At 41.0% G+C, this 17703-nt stretch overlaps 1 protein-coding gene across 1 annotated transcript; it reads left to right on the top strand.

Annotated features, from left to right (window-relative positions):
- Positions 1-1015: 1015 nt before the first annotated feature.
- On the top strand, positions 1016-11323 carry melk (maternal embryonic leucine zipper kinase). Its single transcript, XM_042223418.1, has 18 exons — positions 1016-1144; positions 1355-1466; positions 1570-1655; positions 3015-3131; positions 3467-3610; positions 3706-3774; positions 4319-4411; positions 4665-4763; positions 4921-4989; positions 5307-5405; positions 6052-6138; positions 6259-6390; positions 6509-6670; positions 7548-7833; positions 9633-9726; positions 9919-10075; positions 10199-10302; positions 10400-11323. The coding sequence occupies exons 2-18, from the start codon at positions 1388-1390 to the stop codon at positions 10575-10577; spliced, it is 2055 nt and encodes a 684-aa protein (XP_042079352.1). The 5' UTR covers positions 1016-1144; positions 1355-1387; the 3' UTR covers positions 10578-11323.
- Positions 11324-17703: the final 6380 nt, after the last annotated feature.

The raw sequence follows: 17703 nt of genomic DNA, 5'->3' as shown, positions 1-17703 counted from the left end.
CTTAAACATTGTGGTAGACCCTTCCATTGTTGCAGAAGCCTTCCACACTATTGTCTGCCTCTCTGAAAAAAAAAACTACTTTAGGAATGGTTTGAGCAACCTAGCAAATTCAAGTTGTTGACTTGTCCTCAATTCCCTAAAATCCAGTCTGAGTACCATCCGTGGAGACACTATCTTGCAGTTTTTTAACTAACATCTTGTTCCTGACAACACAGGATGCTTTCAGAGGACTTGCGGAGTGCATGCCTCAATAGGTCAGGCCTGTTTTGGCAGCAAAAGCGGGACCTACACAGTAGTAGGAAAAAGAGATTTCAGTGTTACAGGGATGAGTGTATGCATACCAAAACAAATAAATGATTTCTGACTGGCTGGGAGGTGTGTATTAACTTGTGGCTTGTTGGACTACTGAACCGTGTAAAGCCCAACGGAAATGCATTAACCCACATTGTACATATCTGACCAGACTAGTGCCATTAGTCCTTCCTATATGTACTCCAATATTTAACCATATTTAACCAGTATTTGTAGTTTTTGTATGCATTTAGAATATATTACTGTGCTACTTTAGCTGTATTTAGCTATATGTCAAACTACTAATCTGGGTTTTAGGGGCAAATATGTTTGTTTTGTACCTTCTTATATCCTATTTTGAAGTTAAAATAGAAATGCATACGCATTTAGCAAATAGATCATACATACACATAAATAATAAAGCACAGGTTTCCAAGCAGAACATGTATTGTAACAAGATGATCAATGATATTCATTTAACCCGTCAGGGGTTTTAATGTTGTCTCTGACTGGTAAAGTGAACCAAATATAACACCAAATATAAATACCATGTTCGATTTTTTTTTTAACCCCTGACTCGTTTGTATAAAAAAAAACAACTTGGTAATTAACGTAATTCTGATTGTGAACCAGCCTGCAATTGAAAACAAAGTTGCACCAACTGTGCTTTTTGTTTTACAGCTGCAGTACTCTTTTTCACCACAGGGGGAAGCACGAAGCGCAAACCGGAAGCAGGAAATGTAGTCACGTCAACGTGCGAAATTCAAACTTCTGTAACAAAACATCGGTCTGCCGGACTCGGGCTTTACCGTGTGGTTAACTGACGCTGCCGTCTTCCTCTGTTTTCGTTCAGGTAAATGCAGAATATCGAGTACTGTTTTGGTTCAGTTAAGGTTTATTGTAGTTACTTTTACCAACTGCAAGCGGTATTAATGATTTATGTTGGCTACAGTTATGCAGTAATTGACGTTAAGCTAGCTGAACGGTCACAAACCGATAACCAGTGAGTGCCAAACGTAGTTTTTTCGTGTCTGTTGCCAATTTTAAGCATTTTCCTCTCCAGGAAAGTTTACCATCTTGCGCCGGAGCAGGGAAGATGCCAATAGAAAGGACGGAGCATCGCGGAGCGGACGAGCTCCAAAGATATTATGAGGTTTATGAGACTATCGGCTCAGGTAATGCAAGGGTTAATTAATGCATTTAAGAAAACAATTACTATCTGTATCGTATCCTCTCTGAACCCTGTGTGTTTTTTCTTTCTTTCTGTTTTTTCCCCAGGAGGTTTCGCTAAAGTCAAGCTGGGTCGACACATCTTGACAGGAGAGAAGGTTGCCATTAAAATCATGAATAAAAAGGATCTTGGGGTAAGAAATGAAACCGGCAATAGAAAAATAGGGTCAAACACAAAAATATAGCTCAGAGTATAAAATGTCAGAAACAATTATCACAAGTTGTTGCATTCAAAAGTGAGGCAGCCTAGTTGTATGTTGGTGCCATTAGTCTATACTTGTAAGAGTTCAGTTCAGTCTTTATTTAGATCTGATAGTGAAACAGAGTGACAAGCAGTAAACAAATAAAAGATTAAATATTTACAAGTACCAGTTAAACTGCTATTAAAACTGCTATGAACTACAGAGGGAATCATTCCTGTCTGTAAAACTCCTCCATCTAATGCACAGTACACACTGCCATAGTTACACCCTTTTCCACATCCTCTACAAAAATAATTTTAGAGTAAAATGTCAATCATATGTAATTTCTGTAATGTTCTGGAGATTGAGCTATTTGTATATATTGGAGCTCTTGGCTTTATTTTGTAACTTTGATAATATATTGGATATTTAATTTAGCTCAGTATGTTACTCTTCTTGTTGTCTTTGAGCAACACTAACCACATAATGTCCTTAGCATCAATAAAGTATTCTGATTATCTTAAATTCAGAGTTTACACTAATGCAATTTCAGCCACTAGAACACAGATCAGAAAGTTATTGGTTGCATTTGTTGTCCATTTATCAGCAATAACAGCTGTTCAGCCAATAAAATTTGTTTCATGTTTGTCTGACAACAAACTGGTGATTTCCAATCGCACCAAGCAGTAAAATAAATTTGTGTTTCTATCAGAATTAAATTTGTTATTAAATTTTGTTCCTAAATGTCTGTAACTGTTAACTCAGTTTCACTGGCCTTTTGGTTTAGGTGCATGCAGGTCAATTAGTCATGACACATCATTTATAAAAATCAACAACTGACATTTGGCACTTTTCAATAACTATGTTCTGGAACTGCAATTCAAATCTTTTTGGCCGACTAATGATGGCGGCCTTCAACTGTTATGTTTGCTCAAGCATTCATTTGTTTACAATAAGAGTAAGATGACCTCGCCCTGAGTTGAGCCTTTAATCTGGGGAGAAAAAGTCACGCCCTGGCATTTGTCCTGTTACCTTCCAAGTAATGCTGAAGCTTTTCTAACACCCCATTTTCCTCTGCAAACCGGACCTTGTCTAGAACAAGAGGTTTCAGAAAACATTAGTATGGGAGTGGTTCTTCTGAAATAACTCAGTATTTCGCTTCAGCACAATTCGCGGCTCTTGCTCGTCTTCAAATAGGCAGAACAAACAAAGAATAATGTTTTTTTTTTTTTAAAGAAAGAAAGTGTACTGTGCAGTGAACAGTATTTGTATGTATAAATAATTTACAAGAAATCCCTGTGTTTCACCTAGGATGACCTACCCCGTGTGAAGGTGGAGATCGAAGCCATGAAGAACCTGAGTCACCAACATATCTGTCGACTGTATCAGGTCATAGAGACCTCCACCCAGATATTTATGGTGTTGGAGGTAAGGGCATAAGCAATGTGTTATGTGAGAGTGAATATAAGCTTAAGATCAATTTCTGGGGTTCTCCTCTCCCCCAGAATTTAATTTGAATAATAATGGTAAATAAAACTATGTTATCATTATCAACTTATTTTAAGTGATATTGACTTTTATGCTTATCAAATGACCTAAAATAACATGAAAAGCCACAAATTTCTTTTCGGTAAGGCAACACAGTTTTTTTGATGCAACTATATGTGGGCTAGTTGAGATAATTATCCCCAAAACCTGCTTTGAACCAGAAAAATCCTGAATTCTTTTTTCTTCTTTCCCTCAATCTTTCATTTTACTTTCAGTACTGCCCTGGTGGGGAGCTCTTTGACTACATCATAGCTAAGGACCGCCTGTCTGAGGAGGAAACCCGGGTCTTTTTTAGGCAAATTGTGTCAGCAATGGCCTATGTCCACAGCCAAGGATACGCACACAGAGACCTAAAACCGGTAAAAAACAAACAAACAAAAACAACCACGAAAAAGTGTCATAGATCAGTTGTGGCTGTAATATGAATCTTAAAGCTTTTCTCTTTGAACTCTAGGAAAACTTATTGATTGATGGAGACCACAACTTGAAGCTTATAGACTTTGGCTTGTGTGCCAAACCTAAGGTATATTACCAAATTCCTTTTCCCTCTTTGTGTGTATTATAAATATTTAGCATCAGGGCGAGGGAAAAACGTTCTTAAGGCATTTGCTGTTTACCAAGGTACTCCTCAGTCTATTGTACAAACTAGTTCCATGCATAACACACTACACTGGTGCACGACGTGAGACAAAGCAGCACTTATGTAAAATTTGATTACCAGGCATATCTTTTTTCCCATCATATTGAACACAGAAAAACCACCCAGGGTCCTAAATATCTTTCTGAAAGGTTGTTTGTGAGTTTGGATTTTTTTTTTTTTTTTTTAGCTACTTTGGAAAATGTAGTAGTTATGGATAAGGCTTTAGTGTATCCTGATACTTATGGATGTTGCAATGACGAAAAAAATCTCAGACAAACATCCATTTTATTTTTCAGAAGCATGGGGAGTAAAATAATCATAAAAGGAACACTGTTGTGTAGCACATCATAACTAAAACTTAGACATGTGTATGCATGCTGTACTCGATGCTGTGTATAATCATGACCTAAATATCATGTGGTTGTAGGGAGGGTTGGGCTATGAGCTGATGACCTGCTGTGGGAGCCCTGCTTACGCTGCTCCTGAACTTATCCAGGGAAAAGCGTATATTGGATCAGAGGTATGACATGTTCTTTGGTAAATACAACTTTTAGAAACGCTGGGGTTGTAATTCAAAAATTTCTGAAGTCGCAGTATTTGCATTTGGCTTTCACCAAGATTTATGAATACCTGCCTGTTCCACGGTTCGAGTTTTTCATGGTGTCGTGATCACATTCGCTGGCGTGCAATTCAATGCAACTGAGCTGTGAAATGTTATCTGTAACGCATGAAGCTGAAATGCCGCTGTGTGGTGTGTAACCCCCTCCTCCCAGGCTGATGTATGGAGTATGGGAGTACTGCTGTTCGCTCTGCTCTGTGGACACCTGCCCTTTGATGATGACAACTGCATGATCCTCTACAGGAAGATTACAGTAAGAGCACTCTTATTTTTAAAACCTTTCCCTTAAGTTCCGGGTGCTGCTCCTCAATTTTTGTGGGCATTCAAGGAAACTCACAGCAAGCTGTTGTCTTGTCATTATTATTATTATTATTTTTTAATGGGTTTGTTGATGTCTTCTTTATTTTCAGAGGGGTACATATGATAACCCAAAGTGGCTCTCTCCAGGTAGTATCCTCCTCCTCAACCAAATGTTACAGGTCAGTCAGTTTATTTGCTCTTGTCTTTGTATACCTGTCAGCCTCTCAACCTGTGATATGTATCATTTGTTTACTGTTCTCTAGAAAACTTGATTCTTTTTAATTAAAACTGAGGTGCAAATCTTCTTTTTTTGGTTGAATTACAGTAAGATGCAATTATGCATTTGCCACATAAATTTATTATAACAGAACACCTCTTACTCTCAGTAAACCTAAAAGCATTTTCCAAGATTTGAAGGCAAATCTGTTTCTGCTACAGATTGTGGACTATGTAGTTTTGTGCAGGTTGAGTTGTAGTTTCTGTATGTGTCCTGCAGGTGGACCCAAAGCGGCGTCTGACTGTCAGACAGCTGCTGGACCATCCCTGGGTGATGAAAGACTACAACAGCCCTGTGGAGTGGTACAGCAGGCAGCCGGTATGGACAGACACACGAAAAAAAACTGCATAAGAAAACTCATAATTGCAAATGGTAGCGTTTGCTGTGACATCGCTTTTACAGCCTTTTTCAGGCTTTTCCCCCTTCTTTTAGATTGTCCAGTCAGCATACAAGTCATTGTTCTGTGACATTACCATAGTCCTTAACATCATTTTCTTTTTTCATCGGGATTAGTGTGTGAAACAAGAACAGTCTGCAAATGCACATCTCCATCAAGGCTGAAAATTCCACACTGTACATGATGTGGAACCAGATTAGTTTGTGATATATTCTTGAGATTTTGTCCAAGTTTTCTTATTTTTATGTGATATGCATGTGTGAAGATAGGACTGTGATATGGATCTGTGAGGAAATGACCAGTTTTGCCCTCTGCTGCAATCCTGAAGAATCCTTCAAAACAAAAGTCTCGGATCCAGATGAACTCCAAAAGTTAATTGGTACTAAATTAGGCCAAGCCTGAACCTCTGTGAACACATTTTTGATGCAAAATCTTCTTCAGCTGTTTAGAATAATCCTTCAAACAAACAAACTGAATCAATGAAAAACCTCCTTGGTGATGACAATAAAATTTGTCTGTTTGGGGCTTTGTGTGTTCACAGTTTTATCTTTGTTTTGTCTTTTGTAGCTTGGCTACATGGATGAAGACTGTATCACTGAGATGGCAGTAAACATGAAGCGATCAAGACAGAGCACCACAGCGCTGGTGAAGGAGGTGTGTGTCTGTGTATGCATATTTCAGCATCATTATGTTGTATTTATTATATCATACTAGAACTTGTACTTAATTTCTGTTAGACATCTACTTAAATACATCTTAAATTATCTCCCACAGTGGCGATATGACCACATCACAGCCACCTACCTGCTGCTGCTGTCTAAGAAGCAGAGGGGAAAGCCTGTCCGCCTGCGCCCTGAGCCAGCTGTCTGTGAGGACTCGTGCTCGCCTCTGCATCAGGGACTACAGGTCAGATTTAGGACCAGAGCTTCTATGATGCACTGCTCTTTTAAAGCTGCTTACAGCTGATACTGATACATTTTGCTTTTATGGATTTTATTTTATTTTTTTATTCTATCTCTGTTAGACCAGAAAAGCTCTGCACTTCAGTGAGGATGAAGACGCTTTGATTGTGGATTCCTTGGACATTTGCTCAGACTACATCGATGATTGCCCCTGGGTTTCAGTTCCACAGCACACACCCCAGAGGGTCAGAGGTCAGCCAGATGGAATCATAAAAAAAGACACGGTATGTGGAAGTTGCTATAAGTATAGATTTCTCTTTTCTTTCATGTGTCTAAATGAGTAGACTGAAGAAAAAGGTAAACTCGGATTGAAAGCCTTCTCTTTAGACACGCTGTCCAACCACGTCAGAAGCTGGATGTGTTTAGTCGTTCCAAGTGGCCACGCTTTAAGGCAGAGTGACAAACCAGCCATTGTGGGGAAGGGGAGGCAGATGTTTAAATGTTTAAAAATTGAAAGGACACCTACTTTTCTCGCCAGGGTGGTAAACATAGAAAAGTATTCCAAATAACCACCTAATAAATCCAAAGCAGAGAGCGACCAATCCCTGATTTCTCTCTTACTGCCGTATGTCAGAAAGTACAGTCTGAACGGGAAGTTACAGATACTGAATGAATAAGAAATTCTCCAGCTGATACCTGAAAGAAGCAGGGGGATGAGGTTTTGGGTGCTTTCTGGCTATCTGAAATGCAGTTCATATAAATCCCAAATGCAGCTTTTTTTCTGAGACATCACATTTGGGGGCGACTGTGGCTCAGGGGGTTGGGAAGCGTATCTGTAACCGGAAGGTCGCCGGTTCGATCCCCGGGCTCTCTGTCCTGGTCGTTGTGTCCTTGGGCAAGACACTTTACCCTACGCCTACTGGTGTTGGCCAGAGGGGCCGATGGCGCGATATGGCAGCCTCGCTTCTGTCAGTCTGCCCCAGGGCAGCTGTGGCTACAACGTAGCTTGCCTCCACCAGTGTGTGAATGTGAGAGTGAATGAATAGTGGCATTGTAAAGCGCTTTGGGTGCCTTGAAAAGCGCTATATAAATCCAATCATTATTATTATTATTATTATTATTATTATTATTATTATCATTTGTCTTTTGGTATTTTTAAAGAGGCTGGTATCGCCATCAGTGGAAAAAGGACATCCTTCAAGCCCGACCCCAGAGAGAGCGCGAAAAGCGACACCTCGCTACCATAGAGAGAGGAACCGAGAACAGGCCAGCGAGAACAAGGAGAATAATGATGTCCAAGACAGAGACGTTGACATTTTTGCCTTGCCTCCACCTCGAACGCCTGTATCCAGTAAGAGGAATGCACGCCTCAATAAGAATGTGTTGACCACACCCAATCAAAATGCTAATATCAACAGCCCCAAACCCAGTGTGGCCACACCTAAAGGTAAGAATCATTTCTTAATAGATTCTTGGTCACTCAACCAAAGACAGAAAATTGAGTACAGACAGTACAGAGCTCTGGGCATCGTACAGTTTATTTGTACTGTAATTGTTGTTCTCAACAAGGGTTTGAAGTGCAGTGCCTATTAGATCAGATTCGCATTAACCAGCTGCCCCTCTCCTCCACTCACCCCCTGCCCCCCCTTCATTTATCCGTCCCTCGCTTGGTCTTACACAGCTCTCATAATCACAAGTGCCACAACCACATGCCAAACATTTGCAAGTAAATTGTATTCTGGTAATAAACTCATTCATTGGGTCTGTTTTTATCCCAAAGCCACTCATATTTCTGTGATTTAGCTGTCATTTTGCCACTGAAGAATGACACACACACACACACACACACACACACACACACACACACACACACACACACACACACACACACTTATCACTGTCAACTCAAAGGTGAGGTTATTATCAAGAAGCAGCTAATTCTGTTCACTTATCTGTGAATGAAGGACACTAATATGAACGGAGAATCATTAAAGTCTTAATTATTTGTCATAGCGACTTGTCTTCTCACATGTCCAGCCTCATTAGATGCCTCTATAAATTCAGCCACCAGCTCGCTGCAGCTGACCTAGTTGATGTTGAATCCTCGGAATACGGCTCAGACCCGCTCTCTTTACAGCCTCCTGCTCTGCAAACTACAGCAAAGTGCAAACGTGCTACCTGTGACTTACTTGTCCTCATATCTCTCTCTGACTCACTCACACACACACACACACACACACACACACACACACACACACACACACAGTGGTCTATGCGTGTCTGTCCCTAGGCGTGTGCTGTGACAGGTGTAGCTGTCTCTTTCCTTTGCTCACTGTCCCACGTGGGCTGTAGTGACATGTGTTCTCTTACCACTAAAGCCTAGCTCTCTTGTGTGTGCGTGTGTGTCAAAATCGTTATTCCTTTGTGTTCACAACTCCAGTGTCAGAGCCAGCCAGTTCGATGCATAAGAGCACAGGGCTGTTACCTAAGCGTTTTCAAATTTATTCTCATTCCAAACACTTCTCCCTGTTGAGTGACCTTGGGGTTGGTAAAAAACAAACCTTTATCCATGTTGTGTTAGCGGTATGCTTTATTTTTTGTGTCGTCTTTGAACAGCTCTTGATTTAAACTAGAGTTCCTGAGTGACAGTGAGTGAAACATTCAAACCCCAAGCTGACTATACTTCTCAGGAGCTTCACGGTTATATCCCTAACACTACGATCTGACCAAAACAGTCATAGCCAAAAATGTATTATAAGAGGGGTTTATTTGATACTGAATTTCACATGAGTTATCAATTTTCAGTTTGATTTTTCCTTATTGGTTAATGAAATTCTCACATATTTATAGTTAAATTATTTTGCTATAAAATTCTGCCGCTTGTTAAATTGGATTAAACCTGGATTCCTTCTCAGGGCCATGACAGGGTGGTGACAACGTCTGTGTAAAATCTATGGTGAAACAATCCTAGTGCTCACTTGATGCATGACTTCAGCCGGCACTGAAGACAGTCCTGATGAGTTAATGGCCTAAATCGATAATCGATAAGGCATACTGAATAAAACATGAACTGTGGTCTTTATTGTGCTTAGTGACACAAATAAAAGCAAGTATTCTTTAGGCTAGCCAACCAAATGAGCATTCGGTGTTTCTTGCTTTCTCAGTCAGATCCACCAATATGTATAGAAGTTCTGTGTTTGCAAGGTAGTAAGTTTTCAACTTTCTTAATGCACTTTTTTCTGGTAGGTGGAGACGGCTCATCCAAAGAGCACAAGAAGAGAGCAGTAGAGAACAAGGATCCTGCAAATGCAGAAATCATAGCCTTCAGCCCAGAGCGGAGGTGAGTAAAGGTTCCCTAAATGGTGCTTTTCCTTCAACAGAATTTATTCTTTACTTTTAGTCATAAGAATGGGTCACAAATGTGTTCTTGAGTCCTTAAAACCAGTAACATGTAAGCCAATGGGAAGGGCAGTTCAGGATTCCTGAGCTAAAGTGAGGCTTTTTTTTTTTTCCTTTCCTCTGTGCTCTTAAGGTCCAGGTCACTGGACTTGGCTGTCACAGGAGACAGTGGGAAGAAGAAACGAGGGGGAAAGATGTTTGGTTCCCTGGAGAGAGGTCTGGATAAGGTGATAACCATGCTCACGCCAAACAAGCGACGAGCTCTGCGGGATGGTCCACGTAAGATTAAGGTAATAGAAAGCCGAAAACCCCCAAAGCAGATCCATCATCAGTAAAATAAAAATTCAAAGACAATTAATTTACAGCAAAATGATAGAAATTCTGATCAGTGGCTTGGCTGTGTTTTCCACCAGGCACAGTACAACGTGACTCTGACCAGTCAGACCAATCCAGACCAGGTGCTTAACCAGATCCTCTCCATCCTGCGGGAGAAAAACATCGACTTCACACAGAAAGGGTAAGAATTCCCGTTACCTCCCTGTCTTCTGACTGGTTTGCTCACTCTTGGACCAAATGTTAATGTTTCCACATTGTTCCCATTGCCTTTCCTCCAGGTATACTCTGAAATGTCAAACCTGGGGTGACTTCGGGAAGGTGACGATGGCGTTTGAACTGGAGGTGTGCTTGCTGCAAAGGCCCGAAGTTGTCGGGGTCCGCCGCCAGAGGCTGAAGGGAGACGCTTGGGTATACAAGCATCTGGTGGAGGACATTCTCTCCACATCCAGTATTTGAAGGGAAAAAAGCACTTTTTTACCAGTATCTACTAGTCCTAAGTGAATTCGCACTGGCTTTCTTTGCTGAAGAAATACCACTGACTAACCAATGAGTGATGCAGATACATGGACAATGATCAGTCCTTCATTGTTTGGAATATTGTCCGTAGGCTAGTCCAGAATTCCCAAAATACATGTTACATTAAATTTATGAGCATCACGTCTCAGGATCCTGTCTGTACAGTGCGTCTTGTTTTATGTAGAACATTTTTTAATTTCCATTTTCATAATGAGTAAGCTTTATGTAATTGATGTAAAGTGAGTTGAGGTGTGTGTCTGAAATGAAACGGGACTTCTTACACTATACCTTCCAGCTTCTTATTAACATATTTATGTCTTCTTGTTGTTGTTCTCCCCTGTAGATGCAAAATTTTTATGAATAGGATGAAGTGTAAAGAATGACTAATTCTCTGTACACATGTTTACAGCTTTCATCATGTTTTTATGTGGTTATATTAAATGTCCTTTTTTCTGTCTCGGTTTCTGTATCACATGGTGTCTGTATGTTTTTTCTGAAAATGCAAAAGCAGCAAAAATAAATGATTTTTGCATTCATGAAGACAGATGATTGAGATGAATTTAGCTACTTTCTTAACTTCAAATGTTGTTTGTTCATTCAGCAGTTGATGGAGCAGTGGTGTGTTTTACACTCTTGTCATCAGCCTTCTGTTCGTCCTCTAGGCTTCACTTCACTTTGGTAGAAAGATTGATGGTGATAGTTTATCTTAGCGAGTTTTTCTAAACATCTACCGTAAATGAAATGAGCAGTGAAAGGTGTCAAATGTCTGTAACGTTTCTCACCTCAGATACTTTTGAGTTTAAGACTACTGGCGAACAGACTTGTGGTTTTAACCGACATTTACTACAAGCTGCAAAAACAAAACAAAAAAATAGTTTCCAGTATTTTTAAGCGTTAGTAATCATTGTACAGTACACAATAAAACATGGTGTATAAACATACTGCCCACCCCTCACTGGGTCAACATAATAAAAAAAACTTGAACTGGTGTATCATGATTTTTATCATTTTTATGGCAGGAATGCCTGTGAGAGCATGATTGTTAGTACTAAGTGAAAGGCTGAAGTCATGATGAACATTACCTGCAATTTTGAACAGACCTAATAAATAAACAAACCCTGGTGAAAGACATTAAATGGTAACATAAAGACTATTAGTGCGCTTCGGCCCTTTGAGTAAACCTCCCTCTCCCCCTACTCTGACAGAATGCCACTTAATCATGACAACATTACAGCTGATCAGCATTTATTTGTAGCAGGTTCTCCTTGGTGTCTCAGTGGGGAGGAGAAGGGTAATGGTGGGGTGAGCTGATAATAACAGGAGGGGTTTAACCTTAATGGAGTGCGAGGGTAGGGGGTGGGACAATCATTTAAAGACAGGGGTGAAGGTTGGAGTTGGAGAGCGTCACATCATACTATGACATTCCAGTGACGGTAAATACCTCCTGCTGGCCTCAAGTCATTTTTTTAAGTGTTTTGGCACAAAAGCATGAATTTGATGTTTCATATAATTCAGTTGAGTTTTATAGTTGCCTCAGTGTGTTTTATATTGGAAGGTAAAGACTGCAACAATACAGAGAAAACCCCAACAATCAGATGACCCCCTATGTGCAGTTACTTGGTGACAGTGGGAAAGAAAAACTCCCTTTTAACAGGAAGAAACCACAACCAGGCTCAGGGAGGGGCAGCGATCTGCTGTGACTGGTTGAAGGTGGGAAACAGGACAAAAGATGCACAGAACATGCAGAGAAAAGAGTCTCTAGGTGATCTTTCAGCTGTGAAAGTATTCTTGATATCACCCCTCCCCTCAAACAGGTGGCGCTGACATCCCTAAAGTCAGTGTGGAGTGGTTCAGGCCATGCTTCTTTTCTTTTTTGTTGGAAAACTGGCACAACAAGGGGGAATGTTGCATAACTTCCACAAGAGGATTACTTAAGTAAAGCTGAAAACTTTGCTGAATAAAGGTCGGTGTGACAGAAGGAAGCAGGAGTGAGCTGATACACAGTGGGAGCAGTGTTGGGTGAGAAATTAAACTCTTGCTGTTGTTTTTAAGCCATGCAGATACTGTCCTAGATTCATGTGCGAGTGCTCGTGAAGGCTAGTGTAGGCATTAAACCTTAGTGAAGGCTTAATGTTGCTGTTGAATTGTTTTGTTTGTTGCTTTCAGGATTGTAAGTGTGAAGCTGTGTAGGAGAAATGAGGCTATTGCTGGCTGTCAGTCTCATTCTCCTCTTCCTATGTAAGTAGATGTCTTTTTAAAGAATGCAACCATCACTGATGAGGTTTAAAAGCTTTGTTTGATTCAGTTGTGTTTTGCTCTTATCCAAGTAAAGTTGTGTCTGTATGTTGCTAACTTTTCAGGGCTTCACAAGACTCAGACATCTAGTGTCACCTTGCACATGAATGCTCGTGAGGTAGGTTGACAAAAATGAATAATGCTATAAAGAAATATAGAGTGTGTGTATTTAACGCCCACCTTTTGTATCTTTTAGGCAGTATCGATGAGTGAGGCAGCAGTATCTCTCCTCTTATCGCCTCTGTCTCTGTACTCCTGGATGACCTCCACGTTGCTCAGGTTCCTTCTGTCCGTCCCAGCTCTCGTCTTCAGCTCCTTGTATCACTCCTTGCTGCTGATCCTGGCTGGGCCTTGGTGTGTTGCCACTGTCTGCTTCTCTCTGCTGGTGACCGGTCTCCATGTTTCTCTCTACCTACTTCACCTCGGGCTGGTGGCTGGGGCGGTAGCCATTTTGGCTGTCAGGCAACACAAGATGGCTGACGGTGACACCCCCAGTGAGAAAGTATTAAGCCTACAGAAGAGCGTAGAAGGGCAGCAAACCAAAAGCAGGCTAATAATTGGTAAAAGAGCTGCCCAGCAAGGCTGAGTTGTGTAAAATGATGATGTGTGAATAAAAATCCACCTTAGTTAATTGCTTTTACCTTTGTTTATTTAATGAAAGTAAACTTTTAGTTGATTTTTACATAGATTCTGTGTTTCTGTCTTTTACTGGGTTTGGGACAACCTTACAAGGAAGCAAAAATAAAAGGGGAGGGAGGAGGGCACTAGTGAGTCCTCGTGCCCTAAATGAGGGTGAAAATATATCTGCTCGTTGCTACTTTAACAAAGAGCCTGCAGTTGTCCACTTATCGGTCTCTCTCATTTTCTCTCGTCGTCTTTAAACGCGGCCCCCAATTATCTGCGGATTGTTGTGCTGTTTGCTTCCCATCTGCAGATGTTATCATTAGACGTGTCTGTCAAATGGAGATGAGAAGATAAGAGAAGAACCGAAAATGTTCTGCATTCGTAACGTTTATGCAGCGGAGTCCAGCGGTGCAGGACATGCAAACCACATTCCTGAAAAACACTAATAAAGCGAGTTAACAGGGAGAGAAACTGCATGTGGTGGAGGCTTTGAGCCAAGGCGGCAAATGCTTGCCCAACCAAGTAAACAGCGTATGCAGACAAACGGTGGCTCCCTGATCACAGTGAAGCATTAAAACTGCACAGAAATAACAATCTTATCAAAATGATCAGCACTGCAGCCGAAGGGTTTAGCCGTTTAAAAAGTAACCGGTGAACTTTCTGTGCTGTTGTCTGTACAAGCGTGCGAGAAAGAGACAGAGAGAGACAGAAGGGAAATGAGGCTGGATCATAGAGATTTATTACATGGCCGTGGCATCCTAATTAGCATAAAGACTGGACTGGCCCACTCAAGCAGAGAATTAAAAACCTTAATTGTGCTGTCAGCCTTCCTCTCTCTTTCTCACTGTTGACTCTACTTCATTCCGCTCGCATTCGTCTCCTCCCGCTTTCCTTGCCCTCTCCTCTCTGCTTATGAAGTAGCGAGCGTCCGTGCCGTTTAATTGTTGGTGATAAATGGGAAGCAGGATGTTTGTAATTGTCTCAGAGATTCGTGTGTGTGCGTGTGTGTAGGGGGAAGGACGACAGAGATCGTCGAGAGGAAGAGGACGAGGAGAGTTATCCTGTTTTGTAAGAAGAGAGTGGGGAAGCCATTTATCAAATGTTTGTTTGAAGGAGGAAAATTAGCTTGGCAGACGCAGGCGAGGAAGTGCTAGTTGGATTTGATCCCAGGCCGAGCTGATGCTTTTTCCTAGTTGTTTAAATCTCCAACATAATTCAGTGCTCACATTATAGAAAGTAGAAATGTTTCATGTTTAAGACTTACAAATGTTTCAGATTCATATGGGGATTACATGATTGAGCAAATGGGGGTCAGAAATGATATACTAGACAATATAGTTCATATCCAAATGATTAAATCTGATTGTATTGCAAAATAGACTTAAGATAGTGTCCGAAATACTTTTGTTTGACAGACACTTCTGTATGTTAAGGGCTAACATACAGAAGTGTAAGTCAGGTAAGTCCAACAGTCTAAATTAAAACTGTTTGTCTAAAACTGATGTTCTAAATTGACCATAGATGTTTATTTTTTAGCCCTTCGATAGATTGGCGTCCAGGTTGTACCCGGTGTCTCACCCAATGAAAGGCCATGAATTTGATAAACATAAGAAAATGGATGAATGACAGGAACATGGCAAAGAAACTACAAAAGCCAAAAAGCTGCTGAGGCGGAGGATGGGAAAAGACGTTATGAAGGTGGGACTGAAAAAACAAACAGTCTCTCGAGCTTTCAGTGAGTAATCTTTGCTTATTTCACAGGTGAAAAAAAACCCCTATGACCAAATTCTGATTAGCAAATTGGACCACCTTGAACTCATAATTTTTTTCCCTGCAAATGACCAAAATCAGTTAATAATTTATACGTCCATTACTAAACTATCTTATCTTGGATTTATTCTTCAACCTGCAGTTACTGTTCGGGATTAGGACCCACTGAAATAGGTTCTTCATTTGGATTCTTTAGTTTTTAGCACTTGTAGCTTTGTTATAGCTTTTTCTGTTCTTGTACGTGGACTACACCTCTGACCATCACAGTGTGAATATTTGCCAGTTTCCTGAGATAAAATACAGTGAAAACCCAATTTAAAAAAATAAAATAATGGCATTTATTCACATAAAAGATGTCAACATAATCTGAATAAACGTAATATGCTTGCTCGACTGGAGAAAAATTAGTTGGATGAAGGAGGGAGGAGGAACACAGAGGAAGTAGGATAGCACTGAAAGGCTTTTCTAAAGGAGGAGGAGGAAATGTTTTTGCGAGGGTCAGTCCTGTTTGTGCGTCTCTGCTGTCAAAGCCTCTCCTGCAGTAGCAGACGAGGTTAAGACTTAGGAGGCCGGGCCCTCTCATACGGCGTCTCCCTCAGCACTGACAGCTCACTGAGGCACACACACGCTCACAGACAACACGCACTGCCTTAAACTTTCCACTTTACCCCAGTCCTCCTACCTCCTTTTAATGCATCTGCCCTTCTCTTCCCTCTCTGTCTCCCGCTCTCCCTTTGCTTCCATTTCTCTCATTGTTTTTCTGTTTCTATCGTTCTTCTTTTTCTTCTCACTCTCTCTAATTGGTCTCTGCTAGGTTTGCTTAGACAGGCCTATTCATCATAGCACTATCCTCAGAGACAAACCCTCAGGGAGCAACGGGGAGATAGACAGAGTCAGACGGGAGGGCGATAGGGTCTGCCGCTTGTCAACCCACTTCTCTCCTCTTTTCCCCCTCCCTCTTTACTTCCCCCTCTCCCTCGTCTCTCTGCTCGGTACGTAGATGTCAGTTTTGCAAAGGGAAGTGGGGGTGAGGGAGGTAAAGAGGGAGGGAATGTAGACACATTAGTTAGGCTATTAGTTCAACAAGCTGCTTCCATGCCTGTCAGTGGTCCAACATCCAGCCACACGCACACACTATTCTCACGTCTGACATTTGTTACATGTAGTATCTGTGAGAGAGTGATTGTGAGTGACGGGTTGAGTGTGGGGGGTGGAAAAAAAAAACTTTACATGGAGCTGAGTGTCTGTCATTTCTGGTGTCCGGAGAGCCTTAATGAGCAAAACACAGCATATAAAGACTTTCTACAACCCTGCTCATTTTTACCAGTGTCACTGTGTATTGCATTTCTGAGACTTCAGTGTGTGCGCGGACGCGTGCGTATGTGTGTTAACATGATCGCTGTTGTAAAGGGCAAAGAGAAACATGTAGAGCTTCATTGTGAGAGGTCCAAATGTCTGCTTTGATAAGGTCAAACGAGATTTTTTCCACTGTAAGTGTGTCAGAGAGTTTCTCTTCTCTCCTGATTTGATGGGCCAGCAGTCAGAGCAGCTTTCTTCTTCTTCTTGAGATTTGCTTGACTTAGGCGGTAATAAAACCGAGCGATAAAAGGTACACATAGAAAGTGCTTGTATGACATTTGTAACACAGGTTCAATTAAGACAAACACTTTAAGGATCCCTGGACTCGACTGCTCCCAACCTTTTTAGCTTGTGACCTTTAATAATGAAGGTGTGTCTGGTGACATGATAAAAATGTTTCCAGGATTCATTCAGGATTATTTAGGGCTTAAGCATGTCCGGTTAAGTCAGAAGTCATTATATATAAACTTGCTGGGACTGAATTATTTTCTCAAAAATAGAAAAAAAAAAACGAAATTAGAAGGTATGACGGGCACTAGTAGTCCATCATATTAGAATACAATCACGTGAAAAACAAAGTACACCCTTATGCTTCCATAGGAATTAAGAGGCCAAGTAGCAGCCAGGTGTTGTTGCACCATTCAGATGTGTGATAACACAACATCATAGTCATCCCAGGAGTGGACTTCCATGCAAATTCACCCTAGGGTCAGACCATCCAATATTCAGAGAAACACATTTCAGTCTCTACAGGCCTCAGTTGAGATGTTAAATACAAAGATTAATATCTCGTAAAAAACATGGGTGCACAGCTCAGATTTGCAAAGTTTCATTTGATCAAATTAAAAGACTTCTGGAACAATGTTCTTTGTAGATTAAGTAAATTTGTTTAGTCGTAATGCATAGCACCATGTTTGCAAAACTCAGCATGAACACCTGATGCCAACTGCCAAGCACGGCAGTGGAGGGGTGATGATTTAAACTTCTTTATTTCCTTCATTTGTTGCAACTAAGTCAT

The sequence above is a fragment of the Haplochromis burtoni genome, unplaced genomic scaffold (genome assembly GCF_018398535.1).
Source record: "Haplochromis burtoni strain Fernald_Lab_line unplaced genomic scaffold, NCSU_Asbu1 Contig_110, whole genome shotgun sequence".
NCBI lineage: Eukaryota > Metazoa > Chordata > Actinopteri > Cichliformes > Cichlidae > Haplochromis > Haplochromis burtoni.
The sequence above is the reverse complement of the archived record's forward strand: the minus strand, read 5'-3'. Positions and strand labels throughout refer to the sequence as shown.